Source organism: Mauremys reevesii, linkage group 1, assembly GCF_016161935.1.
Source record: "Mauremys reevesii isolate NIE-2019 linkage group 1, ASM1616193v1, whole genome shotgun sequence".
NCBI classification, from domain to species: Eukaryota; Metazoa; Chordata; order Testudines; family Geoemydidae; genus Mauremys; species Mauremys reevesii.
The window spans coordinates 40,063,206-40,079,428 of record NC_052623.1 but is presented as its reverse complement, the minus strand read 5'-3'; the positions used below and the strand labels follow the sequence as shown (position 1 = coordinate 40,079,428).

Genomic DNA, 16,223 nt, shown 5'->3' with positions numbered 1-16,223 from the left:
ATGAGTATAGAGCATTATAATTATGATCCTGTTATTGTGATTGCTCAGATGACTTTCCATTAGCTTCCCATTTAGCATAGTATGTGAAAGGCTGGCAAAGGAAATGCGATTAAGATCTGAAGCTCTGCTTGCCAGCAGAACTAAAGTGCAGAAGATTTCTATCATAAACAGTAACTGAAAGAATGATGAGCACTCAGGGCTTTCATCAGGAAATGAGAATGCAGGACTCCTTCCATATCTGTCAGAATCCCAAAGAAGAATGGAGGAGAGAAATTCAATCCATCTGTACAGATTGTCTTTTGTGGTATAACCACCATGTGCACCTTTAAAAATATTAAAATACTGATCAAGGAGGAGTCAATGGTGGACAGCCTGAGATGGGAGCGAGTTGAGACATTAGATGACAATCAGAGATGCACGAACAGGCAAATTTTCTCTGAGCTTTTGCAAAGACCCCAGTTCTTTCCGATGCATATCAGGGAAAAAAAATTCTTTACTCTCTGTTTCCCCCCTCCCCGCCAATTCCTTAAAGGGCTAATGACTTCATGCTGGTAGGTATCTCGATTTCTTTGTTCTACAGGACCTCTGTGCGAATGCCTAATAAAAAATGTCATTCTGCAAAATGTTTTTACAGTATGCCGTAACTGTAACAGAACTGTCTGTTCCTAGGTGTGTGTTTGGAGGGGGGCGGGGGTTGTTGGGGGAGGGAATTCCCCCCTTGACCAGTTCTAGTTGTCTGCCATTTTGCCACCTTCCAGCACCTCTTAAGTACTTATTATGGAGATTATGAAGAATCTTTTCTGCTGCATCCATTGGCAGCAAGGGCCCAAAATAAACGATGAGGTTGTTACTTGCAAATTCTCTCTAACACACATGCATGATCCTCAGCAGGTTGATCAAGTGAAAAATGGACACTCTGATCAGGGATGCCACTAGGGAGCATTCTGATGGGGGACAGGGGAGGTTGGTGGGGAAGTGCGAAGTAAAGAGGGCACTGCCATTCCTTCTCACAGCTTGTCCCCATTTCAGAATTAAAAGCTAGGGTCCTATACAGTAAAGGGAAGAGTGGGAGGGAATATTACTCTGTCACCCCTTCACCATTCTTGCCAATTCCCAAGTTCTCCTTCTGCAGTCTACCTCTGATCCTACCACCCCTTGGACATACACATTTGTTAACCGACAGCCTCACTGGCCAGCTCACTCCATTCCCTTCTGCACTCAACCTGCCAACCCAGCCCATCCACATGTCCTGTCCTGAACCTCCCCAATCCCCTCAGATCCCTCTGGCGCAGCACACTCACCAGCACAGAAATACCTGGCCACACATCAACCTTTGGACTGGTGACCCATTCACCTTCCTCCTTAGTCTTTTCAAACATCAGAATGCTCCCCCACCCAACATCCTCAGACTCAGAACACTCCTCCCCTCTCCCCTGCCCTTCCACAAAACCCATCCCCAGGCTCAGAGCTCCTTCCCTACCCATGTGACACCCACCAAACTCAGAAGCTCACCTCCCCCAGCTCAGAACTCTTGCTCTTGTTGCTGAGTCTGAAAATTCAATAGCAGAGGCAGCAAGGAGCATGTGCATATGATCTCAAATTGCTCCAAATTCTGTATCCCCCTTTGTGCCTCCTCTTTTCTGCTGCCTGGGCCATATATGCTACAGGGCCAGAAGTCCACTAGTAGGAACAGATATACGTGCAGTCTCCAGGGACCGGAGAAGGTCCAGCCTCACCACGAGCCACTCTGTGCAGCAGGTGGTAATGCATCCTGCAGTACACAGTCCATACTATGCAGGTGACACTATTGGTGGGGCTTAGACTCGTTAGACACTAATGACCAGCCAGGCCTGACTGTAACAAGGTCTTTAAAGAACTGAAGACAAGTATTTGCCACAACATGTGCTTTGGAGTCCAGATCTCCAGGCACAATTCCTAGCAGAGCTGAATGAATTATTCATTGTAAATATATTATTTCATTAATTTAGCCTATTTCTTCTGTTCATGAATTACCCATGAGCAAATCGTGATATTTACAGATGTGTTAATAATAATTATTTAATGAATAATTTATGCAAACATAATTTAGCCCTGGATTGTTTGCAAACTGGACACTGCCAGTATTTGCTGTTGGTGATTTGCTATTTGTGCCATGTGATCAATGGTCAAAGCCAGTTATTGTTTCAGTTCCCTGATTTATTGACCTAAGCTATATAAGCAGGAAAGGTCAGTCCCTCTTTCTACTTACAAAACTGTTTGCTATTCAGAATAGTTCAACAAATCTTTGAAGATGGCTATGGGGTTACTTCTAGTGTTCGATTATTCGTGCTTTTGCTTTCTGCAAATACTCTTGTGTATAAAATTTCTTTCCTCACAATGTTTGAGGGCAGGCTGTCATCTTGTCCAACACACCAGGGATTAAACAAGGGACTCCACAACCAAATGCATAGGTCTTCACATCTTAAGCTGAATACCAAGGCTCTGTAGCTAAGAGATGTAACAGATTCATATCAGACAAACAGGGGGATGTGTAACACACACTGACTGGTGGGTTACATTTGCAAATAAGTGAGGAAAAGGGGTTGTGAATAATGGTGATGTGGATCAGTTTTTTATTTGCAAGCGTATTCATCCATATCCTTCAGATGCATTCATTCAGCTCTTGTTCCCATGGTTCCTAGTCTAGAAATCTGTGCTGTGGGTTTAGGAGATGTTCCTGCTTTAGGTAGAAAAAAAATCAATTCTCTGGGACAACTGGAAGTGTATCTCAAGGGAACATTTTTATTCCACCATAAGGCAAAAATGTGTTGCCACTAAATAAATCTTAGCCTCCAATTTTGACTCTGGACAGGAAATTCCTACAGACAACCAACCACCTATAGATCTTTAGGGTCCAGAATATATGGACCACAACAGCAGGATTAAGGTTGTGCTGACACCTACAATTCTCTAAATATAAGACCCATAACAAACCTGGTAGGCAGAATGACATTTTAGTTGATTTCCTATTGTGCATGTTCATTAATGTGCATGTTCATTCTCTCCCAGTGCAAAGGGAGAGATGGTGGATGATGCGTCAAAATGACATGTGGATGATGACATGACAACTTTCCCAGGGATATTCTCCATTATCTAAAGTCTTTAAATCAAGCTCAGATTTATTTCCAAAAGATGTGCTACAGCTCAAATAGAAGTTATGGGCTTGATGCAGAAATTACTGGGTAAAGTTCTTTGGCTTCTCTTATGCAGACATCAGACAAGATGATCATAATGGTCCATCTAGGAATCTAGAAAGAGCACAATTTGAGGGTGGATGGCTATCTCCCCCCACCATTTATTTTATTGCCCTTCTTTGTCTGAAGTGTTGCTGATAGCAGAACATGGCCGGAAGCTATTGGTGCATATCCCATGCTGGCTTTGAACCAGCTCTGCCTCCACCAGACATCTTATTTCTTTAAGAGCTCACACCATAGACATTTACATATAAATATATTTCTTTTAAAAGGGTAATTCTTATCTTGTTGCTTTAATTTCCCAGGCCAGAGAACAGCAAGGATACTGACAGCAGCCAAAATAATTGAAGAAATCATAATCTCAGCCACTCTCAGCTGGGGCCACAACAGATTTCTACACTGTTGCATGGACCTGACCTAGGCAGACTCATCTTTTAATCAGGTGCATCACCAGTCTGATATGGAAGTAGCCATGCTGGAACTGACTTATTTTTAGGCACTTAGGGAAAAAAATGATTTTGAAAAACACCTGAGTTAGTCAAGAGAACAAGTCCCTTGACTTTCATTGGGACTTGCGCTCCTAAATTCCACCCTTACATGTTTACTTTGGAGTTTAAATGAGTCGTGGTGATCAAGACTTGAGTCCACTGCTAGCAAAAGATTCCTAAACGTTCTAGTCCAAAGGGGCCTGGGGAAATCACTAATGACAGGCTTAAGGTGAAAATCCATTGATTCATTCAGAAAAACTAAGGGAGGATCTGAAGATCTGCAAGCTCTGGCTCCTAATCCCCCCATCAACTTCTTAGGGGAGGGCTGAGTAGACCAATGTACATTTTGAATATCATTTTTGTATGTGATGGATATTTATGTATGCTTTTTACATGATTGTATCTGTGTTTAAATAACTGACATTTTTGCTTATACCCTATATTGTTCCCCAGACAGGAATTGAGCATAGTCCGGACTCATACATCACATTAACTATCAGTATGATGAATGCCGGCACTGCCGATAAAGAGTGTTAAAGATGAATAATAAACTGTTGGGGACAAATAATAATTTACATTTTATAGCCCCTTTGATTTAGGACAGCCTTTTCCCCAGGATATGTATTACATGAAACATTTCACCCACTGAGGAAACAGATCCCACTCTGAGGTGTGATGGGATGGTCATTCTATATCAGTGAAAGGTTGACAAGAGAAAATGGAGCGTAATGTATCAAACTACTGAAGAAATTTGTCAAAATGTAAGTACCTCATACGATAAAAAATAAATAATAATAATACAAACATACAAATCTTGCCTCTTATCCCAAAATCTCAAAAGTAGGTATTATTATCCCCATGTAAAAGATGTGGAAATTGAGGCAAAGGCATATTAATTGTCTTGCCCAACGTCAGAATTCTCTTCAACAACTTACCCAAGCTGCTTCCCTGCCTCCCTAGAACACCTATTCTACAGCCATTCATCGGCTAATCATAAACTGAGCTTACAACTAAATTCAAACTCTAAGAGCATGAAAGATTACTGTGCAAACACTGATATCAGTTGTAAGACTGCAAACGGAGCAGGGACTGAATCTATCCCAGAGAAGGTCTGCAATGGTTCTGAATAGCTAAAAGCTAATATATTTAATGTCAGTCTTCACAATGTGTTCAAATCCCCGCTCCGCCAAAGCAGCCAATAAATGAGCTTGTGTGGGTTTTCTTTTTCAAGTGCTTTTTATTTCTGTTGTGCTCTATTTGTATTTATAGAAAATATCTGCAGTCACGCTCACGATGTCCATGACTTTAGAATACAGAAAGGTACTGCACCAGACTGCGTTTTTCAGGAGCAATGATTGCATATGAATACAGGGTGAAATGGACTATGGAACACAAGAAAACAATGATCTATATTACACATTTTTAAAAGTAGACAATTAAACACAATCAAAACAGAGAGAACCTGTTTACATTGTGAAAAATCTCATTCATATTATTGCTTAATAGTAATGTGCTCAATTCTACAATCTTTACTTAGGTAAAACTCCAAGTTAAGTCCAGGGGAGTTTTGCCAGGATAAGCACTATAGGAAGATGGGCAATATTTTGTATTGGAATTTGTTAATATTAGCATAGTTAGCCAAGAAACAGGAATAGTAGCAGCTCACAAATATGCCATGATATAGTCCCTGGTGAGGTCAACATAACACTTATCCACAATCAGCACTTCTAAGAGAAACTAGTAGGAGGGGAGAAAGGTTGGATCTCTATGCTGTATAGTCAAGATAAAGTTGACACTCAATTGCCACCTTAGATCCCCCATCTTCTATTTAAAAAAAAATCAGCAGTTATGTGAGCAAGTCATACAGACTGAACTTCTTCCCCTGGAGCCTGCCCATTCAGGGAGAACATGAAAGAAACAAAAGCTCATGCAGGGAAGTGTCACTATTAAGATGCTGTAGTTGACCTACAGAGAGTCAAAGACTTTTCAGAAGGACCAGATTTTCCAAAGTACTCAGCACCTAGCAGCTCTCACTGAGAACCATAGGAGCTGCTGAGCACTTTGGAAAATGTGGTCTATATTTAGATGATTAAACAGAAGATATGTTCTCTTTGAAATCTGGCATCTTACTAAGGTGGCTAACAATGGAATCTGTTGGCACTCAACATTTTAGAGAATCCAGACCATAAAATACTTGTTTATTCATCATACCAATAATTATCCATTTTTAAAGGCCACTCAAAAGATCTTATGATTTTAAAATGTAAGACTACATAAAGACACAAACATTTTTGGTCAACAGAGATACGGCTAGTGGAACTGCTGATAAAAAACACCCTGAAATTAACCAAACATTGCACCTTTGGGACTAGATACTGGTCTCAATTACACTGGCATATATCAAGAGTAATTCCATCGAGTTCAGTAGTATTACCCTTGATTTACAGTGGGTGTAAATGAAATAAGAATATACCCCTCTATCTTCACACATGAATACAGATAACTGATGTACAGTTTTGCCTGTATAAGTAGTAGAAAGTACTACACATGCTAACAGAGAGTATGATATTGTGCAGTACTAGTCCAAAATTATAGCCCAAGTCAACAACACACACAAGACTGGAAATCTACAGCACAGCTCCAATTTGCTTCTTAGTTACACTGGTGTAATCTGTTTGACACCATCAGGATTGCTCTGGTGTAAAGGCCTGATATGCCATCACTTGAAACCAGTGATAAAACTCCCATTAACATCAAGGAGGAACAAGACCCAAATGAGAGGAATATTTGGCCCAACCTTTTTAAATTATAAAAATAATAGGTCAATGTAAATGATGGTGCTATTGCTGAAAGAATAGTGTAAACAACAATTAAAGAGTACACTCCAAGCCTACTACACACCAAGACTGTTCCATTTCATCCATTGGTGCAAGAATGGTTAAAAAGTCTCACATTGATTAGAAAGGTGATGCAGCAATTTGCTAAGTATGCTGCAGTTAAATGCTTAAGCTCTTTCAGCACACATTCTCCCTGTGTGCAATTTGAGGCTTCAGTATTACCAAGTAGAAGTAAATTCTGGAAATCCAGACAAGTTCCCCGGCTTCAAATCGGGAACAGCACAATTCACCCAAAATGATCCCAAATTGTTCAGAAATGGAACCAGACTGTTTCCCCCTTTCAGGAACAATCTCAAAACAATCACGACCTAAAAATGAAGTGCACAAGCTCTTTTGACTGGCCTCCACCTAAAATTTAGATTGACATAGCTACATCACTCAGGGGCATGAAAAAATAACACCCCTGGTCACCATAGTTAAGCAAACCTAATACCAGATGCAGATGCAGCTAGGTCAAAAAAAGAGTTCTTCTGTCAACCTAGCTGCTGCTGCTTGGTTACATGGATTTACCTACATTGATGGACAAACCCCTTCTGTCGATGCAGGAAGCTGTAGCACCCATAGTGTAGATGTGCCCTGAGATTGGTGAAGTGAATCATTTAAATTTACGTGTTAAACTACTTCATTCTGAGCAAGAGGGACTGCATTGCACTGGCATCTGCAGAAGAAATAGAGAAACTGAATCTTTCCTACTAATCTTCCAAAAGGAAGATGAAACGATTTTTGTATCCTATAACAATGCTCCTGAGGTTATACTTTTAGTCAATCCAATAAGATGAAGAATGCTATGATGAATGCCTTATTTCATGCCAGCAGAGAGTTTCTTTTTGAATTCTCACTGAGGAAATTTGACTATGTTTTAGTGAAGGCCAGATAATTTATTTTCCTGACAATAACCTTGAAAACTAAATCCTTATTTTAAAAGTGGAACGATTGAAGGTGGATTTGTTGTCTGCTGCAGAATTGTTTCACAGAGAGCATGCAAACAAAGACTTAAGCTAAAACATTTGCTCTGCGAGGAGTTTGTTCTCCTCATGTGTGTACATAACTCCTCTTAAAGTCAAGAGCAGCTATATTCTTTGAATCTACCAGCAAGTGATAGTTAAAGAAATCATGCGAGAGATCAGTTTAAGTAATAAGGGTCTAACTTACAATAAAGTTCATTTACTAAAAAAAATAATAATTTTGGAATGGGATTTTGTAATAGATCTAATACTTCTGAAACAGGATTTTAACAACAAAGTTAGTCTTCTGTTCATCTGACACAATATTTACCCCCGCAGTTTAAGCTTGCCTATACAGTACTAATTTTTGGTACACTCCAGATCTTAGCCATTGGGAATATTGTACTATTCTGGAGGGCAAAATAAGTAATTTGCCAGTCAGTCCCAGGCAGCCTTGATCCCTAATTAAAGAACACCACTATGTTTTTAAACAAAGTTGATTATTAAATGATGGTTACACTCCTAGTGCTGAACTGAGGTGTAATTGTTTAAACTGAGTTAATAAGCAAATTTAATGAAAATCCCATTGCTAGGCAGTTTGGCAAATGAAAGCTGATACTACCCAAGGGCTCTTTGGTGGCTCATGTAAAATAAGTCAAATTGACAGATATCCACAATTTAAAACCACCATTATAGTTAAATCCAATTGGTAATCCTTTTGGAAGTGTTAGCAGAAAGGCCTGTCACGGAAGGGGCATAGACACCACACTACCCACCCAGCCCCAACTGCTCCAAGGTCAGGGTAATGCACATTCATAGACCAGTGTGAGCAGGGGAGCACGCACTCTGCCTGTCTGTTCTGTATGGGGCCCGGTCCTGCACTCTGAAGTCAATGGTGAACTTCTGTTCATTTCAGTGAGACAGTATCAGACCCTCTCTGTTTCTAGAGCCATCAATTCTGCATTAGTCAGGAGCACTACATTCTAAAACAAAAATTAAAACTCCTGGTGAAACAGGAAATTTAGTCTTACCTATGGAATTTTCTTACAGAAAATAAGCTCCTGTTTTTTTCCTTACCAGGTGATATTTAATTAAAAAGAAAGTTCTATCCTTTGCTGAATATTCTCTGTCTGAGATTAAAGTCACGGTTAAGAGCAGAATAACATGGTCTGGTAGGAGAAGAGTGGCCAATTTGGCCAAGATGATACTTATCAGTAATGTATTGATCTGGCTAAGAGTGCATGTGAAGGAAACCTGAGGCTCTCAGGAAAGACTTTATTTTTAGAAAAATGTTGACCACACTTTTTCAATATTACTTTTTTCTGATTCAGCGATGTCCTCCACTAGCATTTTAAGACTGGCTATTCATTAAGAGGTTTTAATTTTGCAGCTGAAGAATATCCATACCCACAGCACAAGACATGGATACTTCTGGTGGGCAAATTGCTTTTTGTAGCAATTATACAACTTCAGCGGCTTCTCTAAAGTATCCAAATGGCTTAAAACATGGTCATATTATGTTGATAGAATTGTTGAAGTGCATTAGTGAAATATAGAGGATAGCATGTAATAAAAGTCCTTTTACATTTAGCTAAGGAATAAATATGTACTATCCGCTCCAAAAATAAATGCATAGCTCTTATATTTGAAACATAATTGAAGTTGGACCTTTAATCACAAGCAAAAATGTCTGCATACAATGTGCAAACAAATGTATGATATTAGGCAAATATTCCAGCTTTTTTATGTTTATTATGTTCTGATGAGTCAAAATCTTGTAAGATCCATGTTTTGCAATAATTTCAGTTCCTTCTGTCAGTAAAAGACATTCTCTGAATAATGCATGTAATATAAAAGAAATGAATAGGATTTAAATAAGACACCAGCACAGGGGGTAAACCCAAGCTGGTGCAAATCAGGTCAATTTTATTTGAACTACAATAAAATCTGTCTGCTAAAATGATCTGTTTCTCAAGAATGCAGGATGTATAAGAAAAAATGTGATGGTTCTGGGGCTATTAAAAACCAAAACAAATACAGAGAATCACAATGCATATAAAACTGAACACAGAGAAAGATTTCAATTCCAAAAGTATTCCTGGATAAACATCATGGTACATAAGAAGCAGACACTCTACTGTTTTAGTCTGTTGGAAAGACAAACAAAATATTCACATGACTTGACCAACATACAAGCCATAAACCTTTAATATGTCCTGTTGATTGTCCTTAATACATGGAATGGGCCAAACACTGCAGTGAAATAGAAATGAAAATAAAGCTAACTGGTCACGTCTTAGATCTTTACGCTTGACCTCACATGAATATTCATTTCAGTCCAGTAGCTTTAAGCCTATTGTACTGTATCATTTTGAGGCACGTGTGCTCTAATTTAATTCTATACAACGATAAGAGCCAAAGCCAGTATTTCCACATTGGTTTAGTACAGAGGTATCGTTTCATATACATATATATGAATTGCCATGTATTGCCATGATATTACTTAATGCAGACTTTATCTGTAATTAGGTTAGAAAATCTCACACATCTGTGCTTTGGAAGCCTCTATCAACCAAACAAATTCAATCACATGGACGCCTGCGTCCTCCAGCTATCAGACAATTGATTTTTGCAGGATTCTGCTCATATTTAGCTTAAGGGACATGCGATATGTTCATTCGTCAGTCAGTTTGGCTGTACTTCATTGGGAGGGGCACTTTTAAAAAAATACATTCCCCACTATTCAAATATTTTAGACAAAAATAAATACAAGAAGCACAACTAGACCTATCGGCATAGAGAACTGTAGAATATGACATAAATAGAATTACTAATGTTTGGATAAATATACATATTGATTTAAGTAGGAGATTTGCCTGAATAAGGCCTGCAGAGTTGGGGCTACCAAATGCATACAGACATATGTGTAATTGCATATACATATACTTGTTTGTTTTTTTCATTTCTGTATATTGTCCATATTTAGCATCTCTGAATCACTAAATTGCTTAGAATTGCAAGACTGTCTTCGCTATACATTTTGTTGTAATTTTGATCAGGGCATGAGTCACTCTTTCCATAACTGGCAGCAAATATAAAGGAACCATTTTTTCATCATTTAAAATAATGCAAACTAAACATAACATATGGGGAAGATGGTGGAAAGAGAGCTAAAGGAGCACCTGTGAACAGTTTAAATGAAGAGGAAGTTAGAGAATATACTTTTTGTACCTAAAATATTGGTCTCTTATATGCAGAATTAGTTCAGTCATAGATACAAGTTTTAAATGTATGCCAATCAGAGTTATTATTAAACCCAGCATTGTTCTACCTAATACTGTAGCAATAGTTTTGGGCTCAAAGTTTAATAACAGCCATCAAAATCATTTGAAAGGACTGAGGTGAAGGCAGATTCACAGACAACTGGTTTTAGTTATAATTATTAAATTTAAAATACAAATGCTTAGAAAAACCTAAACCAAAACCAAAAACTAAAACAAAAAATATTTCAAAATCCATTGCATCAATTCTAAGTCAATAATAAGTGAGCAGCGCCTGCAAAAGGTCATATGCAGTGCACTATTTCTCAGTGAAACACACTTGGGTGGATCTAATATCATTCTATCTACTTTTAAAAGCACTTTTTAAAACTCCTTCCTCCTTTACATAATTTGGAGTTGATTTTAGCATTAAACAACTAATACCTTGCTTAATACAGAATTCACACTCGGGGGGCATAAATCTTTTCTGTATATATGCACTGGTGCCATTTTGCCAACATAGAAGCTTTTTTTGTTAAATGAGGTGACGTGGTCATCTGAAACTTGGTGTAGCAAAGAATTATATACATACATTTAACAGGCAGCCCATATGTTCTAAAATGTGAAATGTGCTGTGCATACAATACACATATATTAAAAGTATGAAAGAGATGGATGTGAGAACCCAGATAACTAAAGAAATATTGTATGCATTTTAAAAGGCACACTGAACAGGAAAACCTTCTCCAATCTGTTTCTATTTTAAATTCTCGGTAAGCAATGTTGCTCAGTGCTGTTAGTTCCTGGGGCAATTCATTCTTGGGAAACCACTGAGAAAAAAACATGGAATTTGAATCCTAAAATATGTATACAGAAGGAGCAGCGATTTTACTGGTATTAAGCTCTGTACCACTAAATCATTTTGCCCTACACTGTAAAATGAATACCTCTTATGAAGTCTGACAGAAAAACAAATTCTTCCTGGCTCTCAGACATTAAGCAGCATTAAGCAGGTATTCTACCCAGTGTTGAAGGAACCAGAGGTGCTGTAAACGTAGAAGTTTAGCTATACTTTATTATTTTTTTAAAAATAATATGTAACCCATTTGGCAAGAGTATCTCTTTTTAATGAGAAAGTGTGCACAGACTGGGGGAGGGGAGTAATAGTTCCAGTTGGGGTGGTTTGTGAAATCAAGTAGATCGGATACTAACTTGATCTGGCATCAATGTGTGGCTGCATGGAGACATACCCACAGGATGTATGCATTAGGAGATAATAAGAGACATTTACAACCCAGAATATAAGAGCAGGGCAGGCTCGAGTGACATCACTAGATGAACTGCAGCGTCAACCTCCTCAAATATATTATCCTGCACACCATTGCTTCACTGTCCCCTTTTAGCCATTAGAAGAGCACTTGTGATCACAAATATTATGGTGTCTTTTCAAACGCAGGCAAGACGCACCATGCCTTACAGCATCAGAGACATTCATAATTCACAATTTTTCTTTACAACCACAAAATCCATCTCCATAGAAACCAGAAAGCAAGAAACTACAGTAATAACACTAAAGTAAATGTCACATTCAGTTAGTCAGCACAAAGAAGGAGAGGGGATGTTGCTAAGGTTAGAAACTAAGAAGGATTCTCTCCCCCCCCCCTTTTCTAACAAAGCAGCTGACTTGAAATAGATTGTTTTATACAAGGTAATTATGTGGTCTCGTCTTAATTTCACTGTAATTTACTCATAACTTGACCAGATCAATGGCACATTTACTTACAGGCATTTGTTACAGCGAAGCTGTTAGCTGTTTCAATGTTGTCTACGTGAGGAACCAAATTAAAAGGTGCTTCAGAGGCGTTGGGGCTGGTATTATGAAGAAAAATTGCTAATCGAAAAGCAGTATATTCCTGATCTGTGTTTCTGATGAAGAGACCACCTACAAAAACAGCAAAGGAAGCAAGAGTCAATTATTTACAAGCCAATCACTATACTATGAAACCGGCCAACTACCTCTCCCAAAGCTACTCAGTAATACTGGTCCTAGCACGTCTAGGGAAACATGAACTAATCATATTCATAATCACAGCCACTACCTTAAATCACTGTCCTAAAGCGATCTTAACCTCCCAGCTGCATTCAGGCTCTAGTCCTGCTTCCGCGGTTCCTAGCCTTTCATATTTAAATACCCAGATTTCTCATGATTGCAGTGACCTTTGAAACCATTTAGCCTCCATCTCCAGGATACTGAACGCGTTGCTAAAGCAGCTACTCAGCATCCTCCTGCGCCTTAAGTGGCGGGCAGATTAAGGAGAGCGAAGCTTCTTCGATTAGAACCAAGGAGGCTCTATGCTGAACAGGCAGGTAATGAATGAACTTTGCTCCTCTGCAGCCCAGGTGCGGGCAGAGAGCAGCAGCAGCTCGGGCTTATTAGCAGCATCTTTCGGAGTGCACGAGAAATGATGCAGTGATGGAGCTGAGCTGGAAGGAATTCAAATAACTGCGCCCCGTCAGAAAAGAAGGGAAGGGGAAATGTGCTAGAGGGAGGGCGAGTGGGGACGGGCGGCGAGGGAGACACAGGAGCTGGGCGGAGACACAATCCAAAATCCTAAACTTTCAAACTATGGAAAGGGAAAGGAAAAGCCAGCAGCCTCTCGCTCCCCGTGGCAAATAAGCTCATGCACTGGCCAGTGCATGGGAACCGGGCTTTCAAACAACTCGCCATCCCTCCAGAAAGCAGAAGAAACGGGGCTCAAATAAAGAGAGCGCGGGGGGGGGGGGGAATCTTCACAACTTATTCTAATACCGCACAACCCCCTCCCCAAGGATCACGGAGTTTACATGCTTTTTTCTACAGAAAACCAACCCCTCTCCATACAACCTCACCCCCCCCCCCCCGCGCACACACACACACACACACACACACGCTTTCCTCCGGGGTGGGGGGTGTTAAAAGAGGGGGTAGAGGGAGAAATCTTGCAGCTTCATTCAGCCCCTGGTTTCTAACTCACTTTGGAAATGGTTGGAACACTTGACACATGCACCCAGCCCAATGCAGCGCTTACCTATTTGCACACTGCTAGGGAAAGCTCCCATTGCTAGTCCGCAAAAGCCAGAAAACAAGAAGACAAGCTGTCTGCAAATAATCCTCATCTTCTCTTTTGCCTCTCTGTATCTCCTGATCTCTCTCTTTTTTTCTCTCTCTCTCGCTAGATGCTGCTGCTCAGAGAGGCATTGAGGACGAGGTGGCTACAAACAAAATTAAGAATAAAAATGAATTCAAAGGGGAGGGGGAGAAAAGAGAAGAGTTTTTTTCCCTCCTTCCTTTTTTCTTTCTTTTAATTTTTAAATGTTTTTTTTAGCAATCCATCCTGCTGAGCCGGATTTTTCCCGCAGTCTCCATAGCCCTGGGAGAGGTTTCTGTCCGGCTGCAAATGTTGCACATGCAAAAGATGGTGGAGAGTTTGGTGGTGGTGGGAGCGTCTAGTGGCTGCACTGAGAGATGAGACATGCGCTATCTCCCCCTTTCTCCCCCCTCCCATAAACACAAGCACAGAGAGAGAGAGAGGCGCGCGCACACACACACGGCTTCCTCGGTCTCCCTCCAGTGCACCCCACTCTCGAAACGCCTTTCGAGCCACAGAGAAATAAAGCAACCACAGGAGCAGAGGCTCCAGAGGACAGCAAGAAGGATGCACCTTCTCTCTCCCACCAGCATATACACACCCGGCTAGAGCAGCAGCAGCAGCAGCAATGAAGTTTGTCTCCAGGAGAAGAACAGAGCCTTCTTTTGCAGCCAAGTCCTGTTCTCAGGCAGAGCCCTAGCAGCAAACGTGGGACTTTTGATACTGCAGCAGAAGAAAAAAAAAAACCACTGAGCAAATTCTGCTGGAGAGGGAAGTAACTGACGAGGGGGCGAAAGGAGAGGGGATGAGAGATGAGGGGAAGAGAAGGCTTAGGGGGTAACCAAGGTCACTGCTGCTTTATTGCTATCAGTAGCGCTTTCCTACACTCTCCTGGCCTGTGGACAATAAAGAGTTTAGGGGGACAAGATGAGCAACTTACTCTGAGAGAGAGGGAAAGAGAAGGATGCTGATCTCATTAACAATAATTGATATTTAATGAATCCAAGATCATAGAATCATAGAAATGTAGGTCCGGAAGAGACCTGGAGAGGTCATTTAGTCCAGTCTCCTGTGCTCTGGCAGGACCAAGTAAACCTAGATCATCCCTGACAGGTGTTTGTCCAACCTGTTCTTAAAAACCTCCAATAACGGAGATTCCACAAACTCCCTTGGAAGCCTGTTCCTGACCTTAATTACCCTTATACTTACAATGTTTTTCCTAATATCTAACCTAAAACTCCCTTGCTGCAACATAAACCTATGACTTCTTGTCCTATGTTCAGTGGACATGGAAACAATTGATAACATCCTTTTTATAACAGCTGTTAACATATTTGAAGAAAGTGATCAGATCACCCCTCAATCTTCTTTTTTTTTTTAAGGCTAAACATGTCCAGTTTTTTTTTTAACCTTTCTTCAGAGGTCAGGTTTTCTAAACCTTTAACCATTTTTGCTGCCTTTCTTTAGACTCTTTCCTATTTGTTTACATCTGTCACCCTGAATTGTACTCCACCTGAGGTGTCTCCAGTGCCAGGGACAATTACCTTCTGTTTCTGACATATGACAATTCTGTTAATACAACCCAGAATAATAACAACCTTTTTTGCAGCTGTATCACATGGCTGACTCATATTCATTTTGTGATCCACTATAACCCCCATGTCCTTTTCAGCAGTACTACCACTTAGCAAGTTATCCCCAGTTTATAATTGTGCATTTGATTTTTCCTTCCCACTTGTCTTTATTGAATTTCATCTTGCTGAATTCAGATCAACTCTTCAGTTTGTCAAGGTCATTTTCAATTCTAATCTGATCTCCAAAGTGCTTGCAACCCCTCCCAGGTGTCATTTGCAATTTTTAAAGTATTTTATATTCCCCACTCCATTATCCAAGTCATTAATTAAAATATTGAATATTACCTGACCCATGACTGACCCCTACAGGACCTCACTAAATACACCCTCCCAGTTTGACAGTGAACCATTGGTAATACTCTTTGAATATGGTCTTTCAACCAGTTGTGCACCACCCTATAGTAAATTCATCTAGACCTCATTTCCCCAGTTCGTTTATGAGAATGGCATGTGGGACTGCATCAAAAGCCTTATTAAAAGTCAAGAATGTTCATGTCTACTGCTTCCCCAGAGGTGCATAACCTTTTCAAAGGAGGAAATTGGGTTGGTTTGGCAGGAATCGTTTTGGCTATTTCTTATAACCTTATTATTCCCCACATGCTTACAAATTGATTACTTAATAATTTCTTCCAGCATCTT

The 16,223-nt window shown here is 40.0% G+C and overlaps 1 protein-coding gene across 7 annotated transcripts in view; it reads right to left on the bottom strand.

Moving 5' to 3' along the window:
- Positions 1–14,021, bottom strand: part of GRIA4 (glutamate ionotropic receptor AMPA type subunit 4) — a 297,816-nt gene extending 283,795 nt beyond the window's left edge. For all 7 annotated transcript variants that reach the window (XR_005584298.1, XR_005584303.1, XR_005584304.1 and 4 more), the window contains exons 1-2: positions 13,891–14,021; positions 12,606–12,764 (exon numbers count right to left, since the gene is read on the bottom strand). Coding sequence is in view for 4 of the 7 variants with exons in the window: in XM_039486995.1 (XP_039342929.1) it covers positions 12,606–12,764; positions 13,891–13,978 (247 nt within the window). In the remaining 3 variants the exon portion in view is untranslated. The remainder of the gene's footprint in view (positions 1–12,605; positions 12,765–13,890) is intronic.
- Positions 14,022–16,223: the final 2,202 nt, after the last annotated feature.